The 23,967-nt window shown below is 36.1% G+C and overlaps 1 protein-coding gene across 1 annotated transcript in view; it reads left to right on the top strand.

The window, feature by feature from the left end:
* Positions 1-21,494, top strand: part of lrba (LPS-responsive vesicle trafficking, beach and anchor containing) — an 866,835-nt gene extending 845,341 nt beyond the window's left edge. The window contains exons 54-57 of the mRNA XM_060827381.1: positions 4,482-4,583; positions 9,479-9,675; positions 16,108-16,259; positions 20,161-21,494. Coding sequence (XP_060683364.1) covers positions 4,482-4,583; positions 9,479-9,675; positions 16,108-16,259; positions 20,161-20,251 — 542 coding nt within the window. The 3' untranslated portion in view covers positions 20,252-21,494. The remainder of the gene's footprint in view (positions 1-4,481; positions 4,584-9,478; positions 9,676-16,107; positions 16,260-20,160) is intronic.
* The last annotated feature ends 2,473 nt before the right edge of the window (positions 21,495-23,967 follow it).

Here is a 23,967-nt window from a genome sequence, read left to right as displayed (position 1 = left end):
TTGAATTTTGATTGTGATTTTCACAACCTCAAGATGCTCAAATGCATTACAGCCAATTCAGTACTTTTAAAGTCTAATCACAACTGCAATAGAATGATGACCAGATCTGTGTTAGTGAGGGCCTGAAAATAAATTTTGGCCAAGACACCAGCGAGCTCTACTACTCTTTAAATAATGCCCTGAAATCTTGCCCGTCCAACTGAGAGAGTAGTATTGTATGAAGGGTTTATGCTCGAAACGTCGAATTCTCTATTCCTGAGATGCTGCCTGGCCTGCTGTGCTTTGACCAGCAACACATTTGCAGCTGTGATCTCCAGCATCTGCAGACCTCATTTTTTACTCGTATTGTATGAAGTGTCAATTTAGATTATCTGTTGAAGTTGCCAGTATGGGAATTGTCTCTGAGCTAGAAAGTTGTGATTTGCTGCCATTAACACAATTAAAACCTGTAAGTTTGGCAAAACTGATAAAAATGTCATTTTTAATAAATTTTTACAGTTTCATCTCAAGCATATAAATGTAACTGTTACATTGCAGTTGTAATAGCATAAAAAGTAATGCAATGTCAAAGAAACAAAAATGTGTAATTCTATGAGAATGGGATTCTGCACAGTTGTTTTGGAGGTATGATGGATCAAAATCTGCTATATTCGATTATTATTGGATGGACAAGATTCTAGGCCTAAATTTTCTGATTGTAACATATTAATGGTAATCCATTCACTGTTGCTTGTATTATAAAACTTAGATCTTTATTTCCATTATCTTTCAATAAACATCACTGCCACTCAGGTTTCTATGTAAATGATCTTGGGCTATGAGGCCCGACTTCAACTCTATACAAACGAGTGGGCTTTGAACAAGTTCAGTTTTCATCCAGAGATGTGTGAAGCATTTCATGGCATCATTTTAGTTGTAAAGAATATATTGGAATTTTATTTTGGAGTTACATTTTATAATTATTTTCAAATCCGAAGAACAAGTATATGATTATTGAAATTTAAAAGATTGGTATAAGAATTGTATAGCATGATGAGCTTAGATACCAATGGTTCAGCAGTTATATTTTATTCATAAGTTGCAATGTCCATATTAAGGACGTGACATGAAATTGTGCCATCACCTTTAGTGAACTTGTTCCATGCTTGCTTTTCTTTGAAAATAATTTTAATTCTTTTCTTTTAGATTTTGGATTGCTTAATATATTGACGGCAAATTGTTGTAAAGTATTTTTTTCAACTGGCAACAACGCATTCACTTGTGCTACAATAAACTGATTGCATGAAATACTCTCATGAATTAAATGAATAGATTGATTAATGACTAGAAAGTTTGTCTTAAAACATGTTCATTTAAACAAGAATTGATATTTTTTCATCCATGGATCTTGCCTTTAAGAGTCACTATTAATGCTATTCATGTGTTACAAGCTGAATTTTGATTGAGCTCATCTGGCTAAGACATTATATTGATGTCTTTTTGAGATCAAAATTGAGAAATTCTGTTAAAAACAAAGTTACAGTGTAGAAGCACTGATCTGCTAAGCAATTTGAATATATCTATTACTACTGATGACTCAATTTTGATATATCTAGTTGGAATTAGTCCAAGCGGTGTTGATGAGATTTTAGCATGTCATGTGTTTTTATTTATTTTTGTTTATTATAACAGAATTGCAATGTGGAGTTGAAAGATTATTGGATTCTAAATTTAACTGCCAGGACTGTCATTTTTAACAATGATCTGTGTTGTAACCCAAATCATGGTGGCTGCAAAATGAAGGAAGGCTTGGTTGCTTCAGGAACTGAGTAACCACAGCAATATCATTAACTGTATAGACCTCCGTCAGTTATAGTTTGAAGTAGTGATTCCTTGTCAGGCAAATAAAACAACAATTCAATTCTTATGATTCAAACTCAATCAGTGGCCACTCATCTCACTATTTCAGCCGCACCTCAACATTTGGAAGTTTCTGATTGGATTTCAAAACTTTAAAAATATAAATCTGGGAGTACAATGTGCAATATATTAAAACGTGTCGGTCTGCGTTTAAGTAGTAACTAATGGATTGTGTAGACTACCATAAAATATACCGCTTTTGGAATACTGTATTCAGTTCTGGTCTGCTTGCTATTGAAAGGACGTTGTGAAACTCAAAGGTTCAGAGTAGATTTACAAGGATGTTGCCAGTGTTGGAGCATTTGAACTACACGGAAATGCTGAATAGGCTGTGGCTATTTTTCCTAGAATGTCAGAGGCTGAAGGGTGACCTTATAGAGGTCTATATAATAATGAGGGGCACATCTAGGTTGAATAGCGAAGGTGTTTTCCCCCAGGATAGCCAAGTCCAAATGTAAAGGGCATAGGTTTAAGGTGAGAGGGGAAAGATTTAAAAGGGACCTAAAAGGCAACTTTTTCATGCAGAGGGTGATGCGTGTATGGAATAAGCTGCCTGAGGAAGTGATGGAGGCTGGTACAATGACAACATTTAAAAGGCTGGGTATGTGAATTAGAAAGGGTTTAGAGTCATATGGGCTAAATGCTGGCAAATAGGACTAGATTAATTTAGGATATCTGGTTGGCATAGACTAGTTGGACTGAAGGGCCTGTTTCCATGCTGTATAGCTGTATGACTTTATGCTGCATTCACATACAGATGAACGAATACACGTGCAAGAACTGAAATGTCTAAATAACCCTGTTTTAGCACAGTACTAACGGCTTCTGACACTGTTAAATATACAGTGTGTAATGTGTTTTTTCCTGATTACAACTAGATAAACTGTGTACCAGCAGCAGTGAGAAAATACATGCAATTTACACAAAGTTAAGGATTATACTAATAAACTTGAATTTGATCGTTTACTTTAGCACTCTTCCTTGTCATGCCAGTTGAAACAGTATGCCAAAACTTTCAGTGAAATCATACATTATATCCGTTTCTTACTGGAATACAAAAGCTTTAACCAGTTTTACGTTTAGTTTTTTGTTACTGTATAATAATTGCATCCAACATGTATTCCCATTATTACATAACCCAATTGCAAGATCTGAAACATGTAACCGATGAGAAATTTGTTGCAAGATGTTTATATGTATTTGATTGTGATGTGACAACTCATTTTCTGTGTAAATGTTTAATTTTAAAGAAATTTAAAGTCAAGGCAGTGTTGTGCATAATTATATTGATTGTCAAAAATGTAGTAATGTTCAAGTAGGAAAAAAAATGGAAGTTTAAAATCCCCAGTGCAAATACTTCTAAAGCCAGAATTATAATCTTTGCTTGGATTTCACAATCACTTTTATGCTTTCAGTGAGCTCAAGGCCTGCCAAACAATACACTTGCTAGACCTTCCAAGTCAAACAGCCAGGAATACCAGTAAAAATAGAGGTTTCCAGCACGTATCATTTTTGGTTTTTGTTGAGTGCACAAAACCTGTGAATCAGGCATCAACAGTCCTAGCACCCCATTAAACCAACATAATAGTCACTATTATTTAATTATTGCTTGGCAGTCTTGATCATCTAAAATAGCTCATTATGAGTACATTTCTGTTTGGAAAGTTTTTAATTCACACAATGGCTTTCAGTAAATTACAATACATGCAACCTATCTGCTCACACCTGCCTGAGCTAAGGGGTTAGCTATTCCACTCTAGTACACTAACACCAGGGAACTGCAGAGGAAATGGACTGGCTTTGATAATACAAGAACTTAACAGCAGGGACACAATGGAAAAGCTAAATTTCTTGATGGAAATTCTTCATTTATAATTTTATTTTTGTTTCTGCTTGGTGTATAAATTAACATTGAATTGTACTGTAGAGCTAACACTAACTCAGATTGCACAGATAATGGCTAAGTAAATTTTAAGCTTGAGTGTAGACAGCATTTAATATTACTAACTGCCTTCATAAAGTTACTTTTTTTTTAAACCTTTCTTCATCTGCTCATTATTTGAGGAATTTTCTTTGGACTGGCCTAACTAGATTTGGGTCCAATGAACAAATTGACAGTAGATGCTTGGTAATGAGAGAATTTAAAATCCAATTACAAGTGTAAAAGTGAGATTGTATTAATCGCTTCTACTCTTTTCACTTTGGTTCCAGAAATTCTGTTTGAACAACATAAATAAAAAGTGGAAAAAGCTGAAAGCAGACTGTATCATATTGTTGGAAAGAAAGCATTTAAAAGAGAAAAAGAACTCATCCATGTGCTGTATTAAATATTTAATTATGTCACCTGAACAAAAACAGAAATTGCTGGAGAAACTCGGCATTTCTGGCAACATCTGTGGAGAGAAAGCAGTTAACAATTAGAGTTTAGTGACCCTTCTTTAGTTCCGAGTTCTCCTGCAATTTCTGCTTTGGTTTCAGATCTTCAGCATCTGCAGTTCTTTGTTGTATGCTATATCAAATGCTGCAATGTTCAATATTGTCATTTTTATTGAGCTGAACAATTGCTTAAATTACTTTTTCAGATGAATATGCTGCTCCTCGGGCTATCCTAACCGGCCATGACTGTGAGATTAGCTGTGCTGCAATATGTGCAGAACTCGGTCTGGTCATCAGTGGTTCAAAAGGTAGGTACAGGTAGATGAGGTTTGTTATTGAAATAAATATTGTTTTCTAAAGTGTAAATGCTTACTTAATGGACGAGGTGCTGGAGATCTTTGCACTTTTTTAATTGCCTCTGCTTCTCATTTGAGTTCACTTTCCCATGTCTTTCAAATATCTTTAGAGAGTAGCACATTGCATGAGAAAATAGTAGGAGACAATGATTGTGATGATGTAAAATAAGAGAAAAGAGCATGAAGGTAAGCGCAAGAATATGAGAAAATACACATAATTATTCAAGGAAATATGCAATCTCAGTTACCTGCTTAAAATGTGTCTGCTGTATCTGATACTAAGGCTCAACTTTGGCAAGATAGTTCATGTACAGGCCTTTTCCGGTCACAGAACAACAGCATTTTTTAAGATGTCTTTCAGTTCATGCTGGCTCTGTATGTTATTGGCCTTTGTAAGACCAACACATCACTTATGACTCTTAAGCTTGGAACAACATTTTTAAAAAAACACATTGATTCATCAGGCTGTGGTCTTTGCGTTAAACCTGAAAGATACAGTGGGTAATATAGTCTCATAATTAGTGGTGTAGTGAAGTTTCATACCACGATTCCTCCATACGGTGAGCTATTAGTCTAATTTATGTTTGGAAGAACCACCAAAAGTAAAATTGAAAAGAAGCTAGAGAGAAACTTTGTAAAGGAGTCACCAAACAACACCTGTCCACATCTTTGGTGCCAAAATTAAATGTAAATAGCTAAGATCTGAGAACAGTATTATTTGAATAATGGCATAGATAGAGTGAAGTAGTAGTAGCAGCAGTGTAAATAAGAGGGACAAAAATGTACATGGCTGAAATTGGAGCAATGCCACAATCAGTTAGTTAAAAATCATACAACTCCAGGTTATAATCCAACAGGTTTATTTGGAAGCACTAGCTTTCGGAGCGCTGCCCCTTCATCAGATAGTTGTGGAGTATAAGATCGTATGACACTGAATTTATAGCAAAAGTGTGCAGTATGATGTCACTGAAATTATATATTGAAAAAGACCTGCATTTTTTTGTTATGTCTCTCATCTTTTAGAATGGGCATGTTAATTTGAGGTCTTACATGTGTAAGTCGCAAAACTTTTTTTAAAGTTGCAATTTACATATGAAAGAACCGAAATCAACATGCCCATTCTAAAAGATGAGAGACTTAACAAACAATCCAGGTTTTTTTCAATATATAATTTCAGTTACATCACACTGAACTTTTGATACAAGTTTTGTGTCTTACGATCTTATACTCCACAACCATCTGATGAAGGAACAGTGCTCCGAAAGCTAGTGCTTCCAATTAAACCTGTTGGACTATAACCTGGTGTTGTGTGATTTTTAACTTTGTACACCCTAGTCCAACACTGGCATCTTGAAATCATGGCAATCAGTTAGGTTTTGCATTTGGTTTCCAGTGCTTTTGTTCTTTTAAAGATTCAGAACTTACAACGTACTGTCATTATAATGACACACACAATCACTATATGTATGTAGGAAAATAGCACATTAAAGCTGCAGTAACTAACTTGCATGTTAACCAAATACATTTCAGTAAATTTGTTGATTACTTTCATAAACCCGCTGTAACATGTATGCACCTGCTATCTGCTGCGGTTATTACCTTTAGGTTCTTTTTTCAGGTGGCAAATCCTAATCTGGTTCATACAGTTGTGAAAAGGTACCAAGCATCCCTAACACAATTTGATAATTTACTTCATGAAGAGTGAAAACAAAAAATATGGACGTTATTGCTAGAGGATAGAATAAAAAGATTAATTTGATATGAAAACTTGGTTTGGCCATGCTTGAGTAACTCTGCCATTTTGGTCCCTCTATTACAAAACTGGAGCACTGCAGAAAGTACAGAGAGGTTTACAAGGGTGTTATTAAAATTGAAGCAATGTATAACTACAAAGAGGAAATAAACCTGTCTTCACTGGAAAAAGATCTTAGAATGCAAACCTGATAGGTATCTTCAAAATTATGAAAAAGTTCACTCAGGTAACATAGAGAAAGTAGCTGAGTTATAGAATCTTGAAGCACAAATTGAGACCATCAAGCTAATCCTGCTTCCAATTGTTTGCAAACACTGTCCACTTCCACTCAAGTTTTGCTGTGTTGCCCCAGTACCTTGCAACTTGCATCTGTGGGAGAGAACGTGAATGCTTAAGGTTGCAAACAGGTGTCAATCAAGCAGGATTCCACATAATAATGAAACTTCAGTTGAAAAGCTTCTCCTAAATTCTGTTCTGACTTTATTAGTGATTATCTTACATGATGGCCCCTAGTTCCGGTACCCTGCAAGAGGTTTTCCTGGCAACTCCATGACAATTTTCTGTAAGGTCATCCCTCAGCCTTTTGTTTTCCAGAAAACAGAGCTCCAGCATCTTTAAACTTTCTAACATTTAATTCTAGTGGCATCCTGCTGACTTTTGTGTACCTTCTCCACTGTCATTTTTGTAATATGCAGACCAGAATCATGCATAATACCAAGGTTTGATACAATTTTAACATAACTTAATTGTTTTTCAATTGTATTCTTTGCAAACATATCGTAGATGCCGCTTGATATTTTGTTTTATTGCCTTATTAACGTTTGTGCGAAGATTTGTAGCTCGGGTGCTCGTTGTTGTGGTTCTGTTCGCCGAGCTGGGAATTTGTGTTGCAGACGTTTTGTCCCCTGTCTAGGTGACATCCTCCGTGCTTGGGAGCCTCCTGTGAAGGACTTCTGTTATCTTTTCTCCGGCATTTATAGTGGTTTGTATCTGCCGCTTCCAGTTGTCAGTTCCAGCTGTCTATTGCAGTGGCCGGTATATTGGGTCCAGATCGATGTGTTTCTTGATCAACAAGCACATCGACCTGGACCCAATATACCGGCCACTACAGCGGACAGCTAGAACTGACAACCGGAAGCGGCAGATACAAACCACTATAAATGCCAGAGAAAAGATCACAGAAGCGCTTCACAGGAGGGTCCCAAGCACTGAGGATGTCACCTAGACAGGGGACAAAACGTCTGCAACACAAATTCCCTGCCTTATTAACGCATGTCATTATTTTTAGTACATTATGTATTGATATCCCAGATCTCTTTGCTACTTGTGTGACTTAGAACTTCAACATCAAAGCAGTCAGTGTCCTCTTTGCTCTTTCCAGGAAAATGTTGCACCTCACTCGTATTTAAATTGAAATTCATTTACCAATTACACAAACTTTGCAATATTATTTATGGCTTGTATTTTGTTATGTCTTCCTGACTATGCTCCTCAATTTGGTGTTATCCAAAAATTTTGAACTTGAATTTCTTTTTCTGGTTTCCAAATTTGTAAATCATGAAAAACAGAGGTTCCAGCACTGATCCTCACAGACACCACTTAGCATCCATGTAGATCTTTCAAAAAACCTTCTTATTAATATCTTCTAATTTTATATTCTCTTCAGTGTAAACTGAAACAATGTAAATATTTAATATACCTGTTGTTTCATTGTCATCAACTTTTTAAGTTCATTATTTTGCATTTCTTAGTGGCCCTACCTAATGTATTTGTTAAATACTTTGCTCTACACCATTGTTCGATAATTTATTTTTCTTTTTAGTTCTCTTACAGTTTGTTATAATTCTCCTCGCTGTTAACTGCATCTCCGAATGTTGCCTTATCTGCATATTTCACTATTTGAATCCAGAGCATTGGCCATATGCATAGGAAAGTCACTAACCAATCAAATAAAGTATTTAGAAGAAGTTGAGAATATGGGACACTGAGTATTAATCCATTTCAGATAAGTCGTGTTGGATGTATGAGAGAAAAGGGGAAAGTGGAGTACTAGATAGGATGGTGGTGGCACAGAATGGATGAGATCATTGGAGTGGATTAAAAGCACTGGAATAAACTATCTAATCTGTTTCCTGTTGATTCCGTGCAATTCTACATAGCCTAGCCAAACAGGAAGCAAAATGTGGAGGACAAGTCCTCTCTGGATTGCTGAGAGAATCAGTAAATAATATAATTGGTAGAGCTATGACATTTGATCACTTGGCTTCCCTCATGCCATGGCATTGTGCATGCTACAGAACGAAAATTAAAATGATTTTGTAAGAGGAGAAGATCAAAGCACTTGAATAATAAGCCAGCAGAATGTCAAAGTAGGTAAAACTGGGATGTCCGTTAACAAAAAAGACTTAAATAATTTTGGTCCTGTTTTATGTCATTGCACAAAAAAAAGTTACTTGGTCTGAATGGCCCAGCTCACACTTCTGCATATACTAAATCCCTGTACTGCTTGTGATTTCCTGTGAGAACAGAAACCTATTTTAATGAACTCTACCTACTGCTGATTTGCTCCAGAAAAATTTTATTACCTTTTCCCAAAGGCTTTAAAAAATTTTGCAATAAAAGAATTACCAGATGCCTGACCCAAACACAACTCTAATTAATTGTTTCCATAGCAGCCAGCATTGTAGTGATGTTTTCAAAGCTGTTTTTATGTCTAAAAAGGTTGAACATTGGATGGAGTTTGGGCGATTCAGTCAGTGATATACAGCATATGCTAACAGTTCCTTTAACTATAAAGTGACATATGTCTGAAAATGTAACTTTCCTGCATATTGGTGTATGCAATGATATTTGCTACATAACTGTACAATAAGCTGAAATGGTAATTAAATTACGATGTATACATTTTTCTGAAATGACAATGATTGAGTAGAAAATAACAAACTGCAATATCATTCCAGTTGAACTTTGAGGATAAAGGAAAATAGAAAATGAAGAATTTTAGCCCACCTGACTGATGGATTTATTGAAAAGGGTTCATTGTTGTTTTTCAAAAATATCACTGAAATGTATTTCTTTTCTTAATGGTTGACAGAGGGTCCATGCCTAATCCATACAATGAATGGAGACCTTCTGAAGGCTCTTGAGAACCCTGAAAACTACTTGCATCCTCGATTAATCCAGTTGTCCACTGAAGGCCACTGCATTATTTACTACGAAAAGGGCCAGTTTTGTGTCTTCAGTGTGAATGGAAAGCTGCTGAGCAAGATGGAGACAGAAGATTCTGTGAAGGTAAGTAATGTCTTTTGCTTGGAAACAATTAAATCCCCTACATTCTTTACCCTTGCTTGCTTCAATGTTTTCTCCAAGCATTGTTTAACATGGAAGAATATTGATAGGTGAGTTGACTATTGTGGTGACATTTGGTTTCCTAACCATGTTTTACTACTCTCCCCTTCATCCTTCTCCACCATGAGTCTCTGATATGTCTAGTGAATTGAATAAGACAAATCCAGGAGTAACAATAAAGGAATCCAGGATGTCTGAAATACAGCTATTTTAGGTGAGAATGACAGAGCAAAACTGGAATCAATGGGTATCAGGGGCAAACTCTCCACTGGCTGGAGTCATACCTGGCAGGTAGGAAAATGGTTGTGGTTATTGGAGGTCAACCATCTCAGCTCAAGGACATCTCTGCAGGAGTTCCTCTGGTAATGTCCTAGCCCCAGCTATCTTCAGCTGCTTTATCGATGACCTTCCCTCCATCATATGGTTGTCTAGTTACAGGAAGGATATTATTAAGCTGGAGAGGGTTCAGAAGAGATTTACTAGGATGTTGCTGGGTGTGGAAGGTGTGAGTTATAAAGAAAAGCTGTATAGGCTGAGACTGTTATCACTAGAGCGTAGGAGGTTGAGAGGTGACCTAATAGAAGTCTATAGAATAGTGAGGGGTATAGTTAGAGTTAATGGTAGTTGTCTTTTCCCTAAGGTGGGAGATTTCAAGACTGGGGGTACATTTTTAAGATGAGAGAGGAGTGATTTTAAAAAAGATATATGGAGCAATTTTTTTCATATAGAGGTGGTTTGCATGTGGAGCGAACTTCCTGAGGAAGTGGTGGATGTTGGTACAATTACAGCATTTAAAAGACATTTGGATAAGTACGTGAATATAAACAGTTTGACAGGATTTGGGGCAGGAGCAGGCAGGTGGGGCTAGTTTACTTTGGGATTGTGTTCAGCATGGACTGGTTGGACTGAAAGGTCTGCTTCTATTGCTGTATGACTCTATAAGGTCAGAAGTGAGTATGTTGGCCAATGATTGGTGCTGAGCATTGTGCATTCATCACAACTCAGATACTGAAGCAGACCAATTTCAAATAAAACAAGATGGACAATATCCAGACTTGGGCTAACAAGTGGCTAGTAATGTTTGCACTACACAAATACCAGACAATGACCATCTCCAATAATAGGCAATCTATCCATTGCCCCTTTATATGCAGTGGTGTTACCATCACCCACTACCAACATCCTTGAGGTTACCATTGATCAGAAACTTAACCACGTAGACATAATGGCTACTAGAGCAGGTCAGAGGCTAGGAATATTGTGGCAAGTAACTGACCTCCTGACCCACTCAAGCCTGTCCATAATCTACAAGGCTCAAGTCAGGGATGTGATGGAATACTCCCACTTACCTGGATGAGTGCAGCTCCAACAACATTGAACATCTTGATATCCCAGAATAAAGCAGCTCGCTTGATTGGTACCACGTTCACAAGCATCCAGTCCCTCCACCACTAAGTAGCAGCAGGGTGTTCTATCTATCTACAAGATGCAGTAGAGAAATTCTCCAAAGGTTCTTATGCAGCACCTTCCAAACCCATGATCACTTCCATCCAGAAGGACAACAGCAGCAGATAACACCGCCTGCAAGTTCCCCTGTGGGCAGCCAGCAATTCCAACCTCCCACGAGTAAATTTGAAAAATACATTGCTAAATTTTTTCAACTGTATGTTGGAATTACAACTCTCAGCTCTGCAATTCTGGCTCAGTACAATGACCATTGGACCTTTTACACTAATTCAAATCTAAAACCAGAAATAATAGGAAAAAAATTTACAATATTTTTATATTGAACTTCTACCAGCATATATATCAGCATAGTCAAAGTGATATGTTTAACCTGAATGGTGCCCCTTATTTTTCTCAGTTGCTTTTATTAAAGATTAATTCCTCCTTGATTGCTTTCAGAACTACAATTATATGTTAATGTTGCAATCAATCCAGTTTAAGGATATACACAGCATCTAGTGGCAGAGATTGGCTCGCTGTCAATACATTCCTAAGGAACAAGGTGGACTTGCTTAGATTTGCTGCAGAAGAAGAATTTGAAGGGAAATATCATTTTTCATGCTGCATGAAGTCCAAAGAGCTTCTGAGCATGTTTTCATATAGTAACCATTGTTCTTATGTAGGCAAGTTTCACCTCAGAGTGTATTGTTGGGAAAGCACTGGCGGTCAGACAGCATCCAAAGAGCAGGAGAGTCGACGTTTTGGGCATGTGCCCTTCCTGATGAAGGACTTATGCCCGAAATGTCGACTCTCCTGCTCCTCAGATGCTGCCTGACCAGCTGTGCTTTCCCAGCAACACACTCTCGACTCTGATCTCCAGCATCTGCAGTCCTCACTTTCTCCAAGTTTTACCACAGAAACATTCCACATATGGCTGGTTGGTCTGCTTTTGGATGAGGGAGGAATTTTTTTAATCTGAGAGAATTTCCTCCTTTTGTTTGAATTGTATCATGTGATCTGTTACATTTATTTGAACATCTTATTCAAAAAGAAGCATCTTTGACTACAGAAGATTTCATCAGTTCTACAGTGTCGTCTGAACTTAGATAACTTGTTTACATTTTTGACTGGAGCTTAAATCCACATCCTTCTTTCTGACTTAGACACAAGAGTGCTACCACTGAGCTAGAAATTTAGCCTATGGATGAACTGAGCATACAGCAGCCCTAGTGGTTTAATCAGAAGGCTACCCTGCAACTGGTGTGCACAATCGGAAATTGTAATTTCAAAAAGAAACAAAGTGTCTGTTGTGCATCACATTTTTTAAATATGACCCTGGAGCTTAAGTAATTGAGCGCTTGACTGTCAGCTAGGTTCTCAATTTGATTCCCAAGGCTAGTTGTTGCTCAAACTCCCTTGCCTTGGTTGAATGAATTTCATCTGCTCTCGGCAAGCGTTCTGACCAAATACTGAATCTTGAGAGGGGAAAAATTTTGTCCTGCTCAAAATGTATTGACGTTTAGTAAATATATAACTTACTGCATTAAATTTCTTTTGGATCTTTGGCTGCCTTTGAGTTCACTGTAAGCTGTGGAAATTTTATTTTATATAATTGAGAAGTAATGTGCAGATGTGCCCTTGGAAAGGCCTCTTTTGGGATTTTGATTCAAAAGCTGGAGCTGCTGTGCTTTATCACACTGAGGCCCAAAAAATTGTGATTAAAGAGTGTTTGAGATAAACAGTAATTGCGCACAGACTGTGAAAATTACACTTTTGGTGGTATTTGAAATAAAGAACGAACTTCTAGGGCAATGCAGAACTCCTTTGGGTAGTGGACTATGTACAAAACATCTTTGAGGTGCTGTTCAGATGTCATGCAAGGGAATACATGCCAGCATGCTGACAACTGCAATACTTTCCAATTTTCAAGCATAAGACAGAATTCAAATTTACTTTCATCTCACATGGCAAAGATAAAATTGCAACTAAACCTCCTTTCTGCCTGGGAAAAATGTGCTGTTCAACCTACAACTCTCACCTGTTTTGATCTGAAGTTCTGACCCAAAATAACAATACTCCACTTTATTCTTAATGGCATCAACTGCACACATAACATCGGTGATTTAAATTTAAAATATCATTGATCAAATCGTTTATTTAGTTATTTTATTCCAAGAATTTTTTTCTTTAAGATCCTTATTTTGTTTGATTCTTATTTCACAGGACTCTTTGCTCCTAATTGGCCTTTAGCAAAACAATCCGATACTGTACAACTTTAAATCTCTTGCCATAAATTATCAAAAGTAAAGCAGCCAGAGAAATGATGCAATTATGATGCTATATTTAACATGTGGTATCTGTTTTCTAACATTTATAGGATTTATTTTATACTAACACAAATATTGCCTTTCTAGACTGTGATTTGTTTCTGAACTAGTAAAAAGAGAACTGATTAAGAGCAGCATCAAAGAGTGTAATATCCATCTAGACAAAATGTTTTCCTGTAGACAGAGAAATTCCTGCAGTCTTTAGGAGTCTTGCTTATAGGAATTTCTGCAGTGTTCAGGACACCTGCTTACCTGTATTCCTGTGGTGTAGAAGCACACAATCCTTGTGGTAAAGTGCTGTGAGGTTTTTGCTCATTTGAGGCTGTTGAGCTGTCTAGACTTTTATCTAGTTTGTTACTTCTTGCTATACAAGACAAAATGTTCTCAAATTGCTACACTTTTTTTTTCCTTTGTTCATGGGCTGTGGGTAACAGTGGCAAAGTTAGCATTTCTTGTCCACCCCCGGTTTCCCATAAGAAAATAATGGTGAGCCATTGATTTGAACTGCTGAGAGCATTCTGGTTTAGATGCATCCATAATGCTGTTGGGGAGGGAGTTCAGGTGAAGAAATAGTGATTAGTCCCCAAAGTAAGGATAGTGTGTGAGACATGGAACTATTGATGCCAAAAAGCTAGTGATAATCCCTTGGAAACATCAAGAGGGCAATGAGGGGAGCAATACTGTGTGCAATGAAATGTAATTGGTGTTTCCAGGAAGAAGCATGATATTTAACAGAACTTTTTCCCTAAAACAATTTACTTTTGATAAAAGGAGAAAAGGTGAAAACCAGGACATCTGAGCTATTTTTAGGAAATTGTCAGGCACTGGGGCATTTAATGTAAAACTAGGTCTGTCCTGGCAAAATTGAGTGATGTGATTGTGTAAGATGTAATTTTGTTTTCTTGATTATTTAAAGTGAATTTACTTTACTTTGAAGTATTATTTGCCTGTCAATTCAGGTGTCATTTGCAATGGTTCTCATTTGTGATAAAGTAAAAACTACTGTAAGTGGAAATTTGTAGATAATTTCTTAATGGAGGGGTTCATTCAGTAAATTTGTTTATTTCATTTCAATTTTCCCAGAGGATCATATCATATGTGCACGTTTAAAATAAAAAGGAACAATAGAACTCCCTCTTCTGTGCCCATATAACATTCTTCAATCCACCTAAGAAAAGCATGCGTTACTTCACTTGTGAAATTTTTCAATTTCTATAAAGTTCATCTTGTAGTTATTCGAGATTACTAAGCTACAGTAATTTGTGCATTGGGCCCAGAATATGACTTGACTCATCAAATGTAAAATCTAACTTAACACAATATACTAGCAGTGCACTGGCAAAAGTAACTTTCATTCTTTCACTTTGGGCTAGAAAAGTCTGAAAGGGGCAAAGTATGTGTTTTTGTTATGTTTTAGTTCTATTATAAACATTTTGTGCTTTTTTAAAATTGCAATTTCCATAAACTGCTGTTCAGCGCTGCTCTGTAAATATTGCTGTCGTAGAATATAGAACAGTATAGCATAGAAATGGGCACTTTGGCCCACCATGTCTGTAGTGACAATGATGCTATTCTAAACTGATCGCATCTGCCTGTACATGATCCATATCCGTCCATTCCCTGCCATTCATGTGTTAAGTAGACTGATGATTTTGGTTGTTGTATTTTGTTTAACAGAAAATCAAATGCTATATTTTGTGATGTGATTTTAATCTCTTGCAAAAAAGCTTTTTTAAATGGTAATTGCAAATTTACAGTAGTACATGATGGTATAAGAACAGCAAGGATCACCATTTATGACAATAAATTTGTTGAGTATTGCTATAATAACATCTTACTTCTCCAGACTCTTATTTCATGTTCTAAAAATGTAATGAGGCAAAAAGGATTTCTGTTATGATGCAGTACTTCCAAAATTCTAAATTCACCATGCCCCTTTTGAGAAAATGTGAGGTAAAATCCTCGAAGATGCTCAGAAATTCTGTACTAATATATTTTTCAGAAAACAGAGGGGTTCCCATATCAGGAAAAGTTATGATTAGTCTTTTCAAGTGATTGTCAAATTTTGCGTGTTTATGCATCTGGTATGTAACAGAACAGTCCTTCCATTTTCTTTATAGGCTAATAGATATAGTTATGGAAATTAATTCATTCTAATAGCAAACTAAACATTGGGATTTGCAGTTTTACTGTTATAACATGAAATGGTTGCAAATGACACCAGCGGCAACATCATTTGTCAAGAAACCCAGCAATCGACTGAAGAATGTTTTGATCTCAACGATTTGTAATGCGTTTTGATATATTGGCCAGTCGAAACCAAAATGACATATTTTCTTAAAATAAATACAACATATAAGAAGATGATAGTGTACTTGATGATTTACGGTTATGACAAACTGACATATGACAAAAAATAAAACTGTCAGTTTTTTGTTAGAAGAAGTGAGAATGTTATGTCCTTGGAGAAAACCCTGGGTGATACTGTTAATATACAACCTTGTTTAAAAAATACCAGCTGTTGAGTTGCAGCCAAAGTCAGCAGATGACTGAGTGGATATGAGCTGAGAGCTATGTTGTAATACGTGTGGTTCTTCTCCAGGCTATGCTACTGAGTCGTGACGGGCAATACCTCATTGCTGGTGGAGATAGTGGAATTGTGGCTGTTTGGCAGGTATGGGACCTCAAACAACTGATGACTTATCCAGGATGTGATGCTGGTATTAGGGCCATGGCCATGTCTCATGACCAAAGGTAAGATGTATTTCAAAAATACTGGGCAAACTACTTTCTTCTCCTTCAAAGTTGTTCTTTCTCCTATATGCAATTTTTAAAAATTGCCAAACTGTGGCCTGTAAAGTAATAATAGGTTGAAACTTGTCAAGCAAATAATAAGAATGGCAGGATACTCGCATGGATAGAGGATTGGCTGACTGGCACAAGAAAGAAAGTGGGGGGGGAACAGGTCTTTTTAAGGATAGCAGCCAGTACCTAGTGGCGATCCACAGAGGTCCGTTTTGGGACCACAACTATTCATGTTAAACATTAACAATCTGGATGAAGGAACTGAGGGCATTGTTGCTAAATTTGTAGATGATCCAAAGATGGATGAAGGGACACTTTGTGTTAGGGAAGCAGGGAGGCTGCGGCAGGACTTGGACAGATAGGAGCAAAGAAGTGGCAGATGGAATACAATGTGGGAAAGTGTGAGGTTGTGCACTTTGATAGGGAGAAAAGAGGCATAGGCCATTTTCTAAAGAGGGAAAGACTTCAGAAATCTGAAGCACAAAGTGACTTGGGACACCTGGTTCAGGATTCTTTTATATGAAGGTTCAGTTAGCAGTTAGGAAGGCAAATGCAATGTTACCATTCATTGCAAGAGAGCTAGAATGCAACAGCAGGGATGTACTGCTGAGTCTTTATATTCTAGATTACTTATATTACTTAGTGTGGAAACAGGCCCTTCGTCCCAACAAGTCCACACCAACCCGCCGATGCGCAACCCACCCAGACCCATTCCCCTTCATTTAATCCCTTCACCTAACACTACGGGCAATTTAGCATGGCCAATTCACCTAACCGGCACATTTTTGGATTGTGGGAGGAAACCGGAGCACTCGGAGGAAACCCACGCAGACACAGGGAGAATGTGCAAACTCCAACAGAGAGTCACCTGAGGCAGGCATTGAACCCGGGTCTCTGGCGCGATGAGGCAGCAGTGCTATCCACTGTGCCACCATGCCATATAAGACTCTGGTCAGACCACATTTGGAATGTTGTGATCAACTTTAGGCTCCATACCTAAGGAAGGATATGTTGGCGGCCTGGGGGAGGTTCACAAGAATGATCCTGCAAATGAAGGGTTTGTTGTACGAGGAGTGTTTGAAAACTTTTGAACCTGCACTCAATGGAGTTTAGAAGGATAAGGAGTGTCCTATTGCAACTTTCAAAATACTGAGAGGGCTGGAGAGAGAGGATAAACAGCAGGTATCACTAACAGGAGGAACTAGGACATGAGAGCACAACCTCAGAATTGAGGGATGACCATTTAGAAATGAGAGGAGGAGAAATTTCTTCAGCCAGCAGGTGATGAATTTGTGGAACTTGTTGCTGCAGAAGACTGTGGAGGCCAAGACATTGAATGTCTTTAAGGCAGAGATAGATAGGTTCTTGATTAATAAGAGGATAAAAGGTTATGGGGATATACTTCAACCACTGTTCTCGGAAGTGAAAGGCAAACAGACAAAATTGCAGCACTTGTTCAATTATCTTTCTGAACGTGTGAAATTGAACTTGGGACATCTTAATGGTCTCAATTATTTCAGTAATAAAATTAAATATTATCAATGCAAAATTGCATTCCGTTGCTCTATAGCTTTATGCATTGCTGGTTTACTAGCCTACAACTGGATTATTTTAATTTTTAGTAGTCATTGTTTTTTTTAATGGAATACAGATTCTGTATTAAACTAACAGATGAAAGGCTTAACAGACAATCAATTATACAACGTATTTACAATTTCAGTTACATCACACTGTAAATTTTTGCTATAAATTCTGTGTTAGGATTGAGCCCTCCACTCTCACCTGATGAAGGAGCGTTGCTCTGAAACTAGTGTGTTTCCAATTAAACCTGTTGGACTATAACCTGATGTTGTGTGATTTTTAACTTTCTCCACCCCAGTCCAACACCGGCATCTCCAAATCGCAAATCAAATTAGGTATTCTGTAAAGCAGAATTAAAATTCTTAATTTTAGAAATATACTGAGGGTGAAATTCACCTTTGGGCAGTACAAAATATCTGGTGAACAATAGCCCATTATACATCCCATTAAGTCTCCAGTCCTGTTGACTTCTATGGAAAGGAAAATCATTTGAGACATGTATTGCATGGTTCATCCACTACTTCTGTTTTGTTTCACTGATGAAAGTTGGATTTTATCTGCATTGGCCTGTATTTTGTAGGTCAGCAATGAAAAAGTGGTTCTAACCATTGCTTAATCTTTCATATAAGATTTTTATCAATTTATGCACTGACATTTGTGATGGTAAGGGAATCAAAATATTGGGATATCCTCCTCAGGGATGTGAGAGCAGGGCAAGCCTTAACCAATGAGACTGAAGAGTCTTTACTCAGAAACACCAAGTCTGAAGTGGACATTGCAATAGTTAATGTCAAATTGTGTACAGAAAACAAAATAGAAAGGAAAAGACAATGAGATTGAGAGGGAGAGATAAAAGAAACACAAGTTTAAAAAATTTAGTTTTTTAATAGTCTCTAACTAGCATAATTAAAATATTACAGGATTACTTTCTACATTTATAAGGATTCAGTTTTGAATGCAAGGAAGATAAGTTAGCAGTGATTAAGTTTCAGTATATTATTTTTCAAAATTACTTAGCCTGCAGTGAACTAGCTCTAATTTTCTTTGGACAACTTAGTTGTTATCTGTCATGTAAGATACTGCAACTTCAAGCCCTTTCATAGATTTCAATGTTACGACTTTAAGCAAAATACTATTACAAGGCAGCTTTTGGAGCAATGGGGCAAATAGGACAATAATTTTCTGATTTCCATGTTTATGCATATTACTGGAGTTACTAAGAGATTCTTTATTTCTTTAGAATATAGCATCAGCCTGATATATATGTAATGGTTTGAAATTTGAAATCATAAATGTATATCCCCTGTGTACACATATGTACAAGCCCTACATACTCTCACACTTGTCCACCAGAGACTCTCGTAATGAATGTTATTGATTGGACACTTGAACATCAAAGAAAATGCATTGATAGTTTTCAGTTATAGAAAGGTTATATTTTTAAAAGTCAGAAACAATTTGTTTTATCATTGAGTCAATGCTAAAATCCTATGATTTAAGCCAAATGCTTGAGCAAATAATCTATAGGTAGAGAGGCCAAGGATAATAAGCAGGTCCACTTCAGAGAAAAATATCTATACCAATGGAGGAGCAGTTTATTTTTTACAGTCTCCAGGCCATCAAAATTAAAAATAAGTCTTGAGCCATTTTACCACAATGCTCAACAGGCCCAGAGATTTTATTGCATTCAGTGAGGAAAAGTCAATGAGTTAGCTAGTGTTTGTGTATATCAGGGAAACAGTAACAGAGTTATCAGTTCTTTCCAGGAGTGACTATTATCACATCTAAAAGCAGAAAAACCTAGATATAATTATTCAGTGATTTTTTGCCTATTATTGAAAAACCCACACCACAGTATTCCCCCTCTCCATCTATCACCTGCTAACACCAAGCTCTCATTTTAATTGATCTGATGTAAAGCTTTTGAAGTAAATTAACTCTCTGTAAATAGCAATGGTTCCACTGAATATTAAAGACATGTAATTAAATTAGCATGTTTTGACATAAGATGTATGCGCAGAAGCAGGTCATTCAGCCCATTGAGTCTGCTCCGCCATTCAGTGAAATCATGGCTGATCTGATAGTGCTCAAATCCAACTTTCCTACCGACTCTCAATAACCCTGATTCATTATTTGATTTAAAACGTCTATCACAAACTTGGATGTATTGAATTTCAGCCTTTTCTTTGTTTCATTTGGACATTTTTAGTATAATATTGATTGATGTAAATTATATTCTATGAAACTAACTGTACCTCTTTTAATTTAGGGTCATCATTACTGGAATGGCATCTGGAAGTATAGTACTGTTTTACATCGATTTTAATCGATGGCATCATGAGTATCAAACCAGGTACTAAAGATGCCTTCAATACACAGAGATGCATTGCTATGTGCTGGAATTTTTTTAAAAATCAGGATCCAGACGATCAAACAGCCGTCGTTGGTGAATTGAGAGGTTTTAATCATCATAATCATTCAATCCTGCCACTGTATATATATATATAAATATATATGCCTTCATTCATATGAAGAAGCAACAAATTTGAATGTAACTAAAGAGTCTCCAGGAAAGCAGAGTATTTTGAAATGCTTACTGCTATTTTTGTAGAATATGAGGAATTTGACATATCATTCGTAGAACACCAGAACATATAAGTCTGATGCAGAAATACAAACGTCTATTTTTAGGAGGAACAAATCTTTACACGATTCTTTATAAGTGTCTCATTCATAAGAAATACAATGACTATTTCTTTACGCGCATCTCTAAGAAGAAATGACTGATTTAACAGAATGTAAAACAGAAATTTTAATCAGATATTCATAATTATGTTAGAACTAAGCAATATATTTACACCTGTGATTTAATTATTACATATGTAGAGATCAAATTTTGAGAAGTTTCTTTTTTGGGAGAAGATTTGCACGTGGGGTGTACAAATCCTTTCTAAGGCATGGTTCTTTGCTGTATTTTTTCATTAATGTTATGGTAGCTTAGCACTGATATTACTGGGAACAAAAAGCAATATTTAAATTATGACCTAGGATTTTTTTAACTTTATAACAGTCTATCAGAAACTATATTCTTGTCATTGGCATGCTGCTGGGCTGGCAAAGGGAACAGGTGAACGGTAAATCAATCCAGTGTACCAGGTTTTGTCCGTTCCAAAGAGTGTGCGTGCATTTTCAAAGAATTATGTCCATTGATTTCATTTCTATAGCCTTTGTTAAACACATTAATAATCCTAACATTGTTATTTGACATTGACTCCAGATAACTCTTTGTAACTGTGAAATTCTGTTTGGGTTTCTGTCCTACTTGTGTGTGTGTATGTGTGTGTGTGAAAAATCAAATATTGGGATGTTGTGGTAAGCCTCATATTTTCAGAAATTAGATTGCTGAAAACATTCCACCTTGCTGAGCGAAGGTTTGCTCAATATGGATCTTGCTGGTGCCTAATGGTGCATTAGTAACCTGCCAGAGGGACCAAGTTACTGTATTTCAAAACCCCACTCAGAAATGATTTTTGGTGATGATTTGGAATGAGGTTATTCCAGTTTGTGTAATGAAATCAAAAATAAAGTTCACTTGTATCTTGAGACTGGAGTCTTTTCTTTTGACTGACAGTATTAAAACAATCCAACCTTGAGATCGGCTGCTGTTTATTTAGATAACATTATATTGAGCAAATCTCTAAGCACCACTTGTAAACCGTGACTTTGTATGATTTGTGGATCATGTTTTTCTTTTCTGCAATAGAACTCCAAATTACCTGAGGCCATGCAACTGAATAACTGTAACTTAACGGCTGCAAGGTCTCAAGTGGAGAAATAACACTAGCATTTGTTAGAAATTAATTATAGAACAAAATGCTTTGCTGGAAAAGTTAAATTCTTTTGATTTAACTGTTTCAGACAAGCAATGATTTTTCTTGGATTTTGTTTTGACAAAAATAATTATCATGGATTTCACAACTGAAACCTTTTGTTTAGAAAGTAAAGATGGAGTACAGTAAGAGGATTGTTTGGAAAACGTAATTATATCTAATGTTGAAATGGAAACTAGTTCCACTGATGTACAATTGATGGCTTCATTATCACTCAAAAGCTATTAATTAGGTTTCATGTGATGGTTTTACTGCCATTTGACATGCTTTGAACCATGAACTTCACACTTCATGTCAACGGCATCTTTTCAGATGTATGGTTTTGCTTTAAACCCAAGATCACAGTAACAATTAACCCTAAAGTTTCAACCTATTGATCATTATTATAATCAAATTGTGAGAAGTTCAACTGATTAAAACAATCCTAACTATAAAAGCAAGTGATTGTTACTGATTAAATGAAGTAAAAGACTGATTAATGGATGCAAATCATGTATGTGGAGAGTAAATGTGATATTTGCTTTAGTGGTAATTTGAAAGTTGGTGGGAGTAGAAGAATATGGCAGTGTGTTTGTTTTGGCTACTGCAATGTTATACAGTTGCAATATTGGAAAATAAATTTCTGACCTAGTTTCATACTCAATTTGTTTGGGAATAAGCTAAAGGCTGCTCAATTTGCCTATATTGTAGTTTCAGAATTTTGAAATTTGCAACCTAACTTGAGAAGTAAAATGGATGATCATTACATTTAGGCTAAAATATACTCAAAGAAGTTTCAAATTATAAAATAGAATTATATAGGTATACAGTGGAGGGTATAGGTTTACACTTATGATTTTTTTTGAGCAGTTGTCTAGTTTTATCCAGATCAATATTGACAATAAAAACGTTAATAGCTGAAATCAGCCTACTCCTTGGAGTCTACGTTCCAAGATGATGTTAGAGCAGCCAAACCTATGAATTGCAAATAGAAACCTAGAATATTTAAGATTTACAAAAATAATAAACTTGTTTTTAAGAAGAATACCTAATCATATTTAATTTGTTTTGGAATCAAAACCACTTTCCACATTGAAAAGGACAGCCTTTTTTTTTGGGCCTTAGCCTTTTCCTATTCCTGCAATTCCAAAGATCTTAAGAGCAGAGTCATCTTTTAGTCTTGGAATAAAGATTTTTAAAAAAATCTTCAATTGCAGTACTTTAGATCCATTAGTTTAATCTACTCACTTACCTATTCTATTCTTCTTTAGCCCTATCCCATCAGCTAAAAGGCATAATCAGAGGCTTAGATCTATTACTACTGAGAAGCATGTGAAGACACTATATGCTGATGCCACTTTTTTCTGCCTTTTGGGAGAATGTTTTACTCTGTTTAATGTCTCAACAAACCATATAAATAAGATTAGGATTGGAAGAATGTTCTTTTATAATACTGTATTGCCACTGCTAACATTTGTTCAGAGCTACTTACACGTTACTTTCAACGGTCTTGATTAAGTAATTTCATGCCATGAAAGAAACATATGATTGAAAGATTCTACATGTTATGAATATCTTAAATATCATTACCAAACAGAGGTATGAAAATATGAAAAAACTTTTACAGGGATAATATCATCCGCATAAACATTTGGAATAACTTTCTTTTTGAAGATATAGTTGTACTTTTTGCTCCAAATGTGTCACATGCAAGTGGTAGAATAGGTTCAGTTAAATTTACATCATGTAATATGTTCATTTTTAACTTTTCTTTAAAATTGTTTTTTTCATTGAGATAATAACCCTGTACGTGTTCACCCTTATTTTCTTTGAAAATTGTACATCCCTGCTTCAGTTGTACGATTTTAAATAATAATCTGGTGAAGGTAACAATATTTCACATTAAAATTATGCAAGTACCATATTACTAACAGAAAAACGTCTAACATATGAATTTTAACAAATAGATTTATTTTCTGTATTGCTGTAAAAGCTGACGTTTGTACAACATCATGAATCAAATGTACATCAAATTATTTCCCTCTGGAAGAACACAATGAAAGAATAGACATTACCTTTAAACACAGGATTCAAGGAATCCAGGTTTGTCCTAGTTATTAATGATGAACATATCCATAAACAATCTGATCAGATAATGCATGGCTGAGAGGGGACATTTGCAGCCTATATGAAAATTGTTTGAGAGC

The sequence above is a fragment of the Hemiscyllium ocellatum genome, chromosome 1 (assembly GCF_020745735.1).
Source record: "Hemiscyllium ocellatum isolate sHemOce1 chromosome 1, sHemOce1.pat.X.cur, whole genome shotgun sequence".
NCBI classification, from domain to species: Eukaryota; Metazoa; Chordata; class Chondrichthyes; order Orectolobiformes; family Hemiscylliidae; genus Hemiscyllium; species Hemiscyllium ocellatum.
This window is presented reverse-complemented; position numbering and strand designations above follow the sequence as displayed.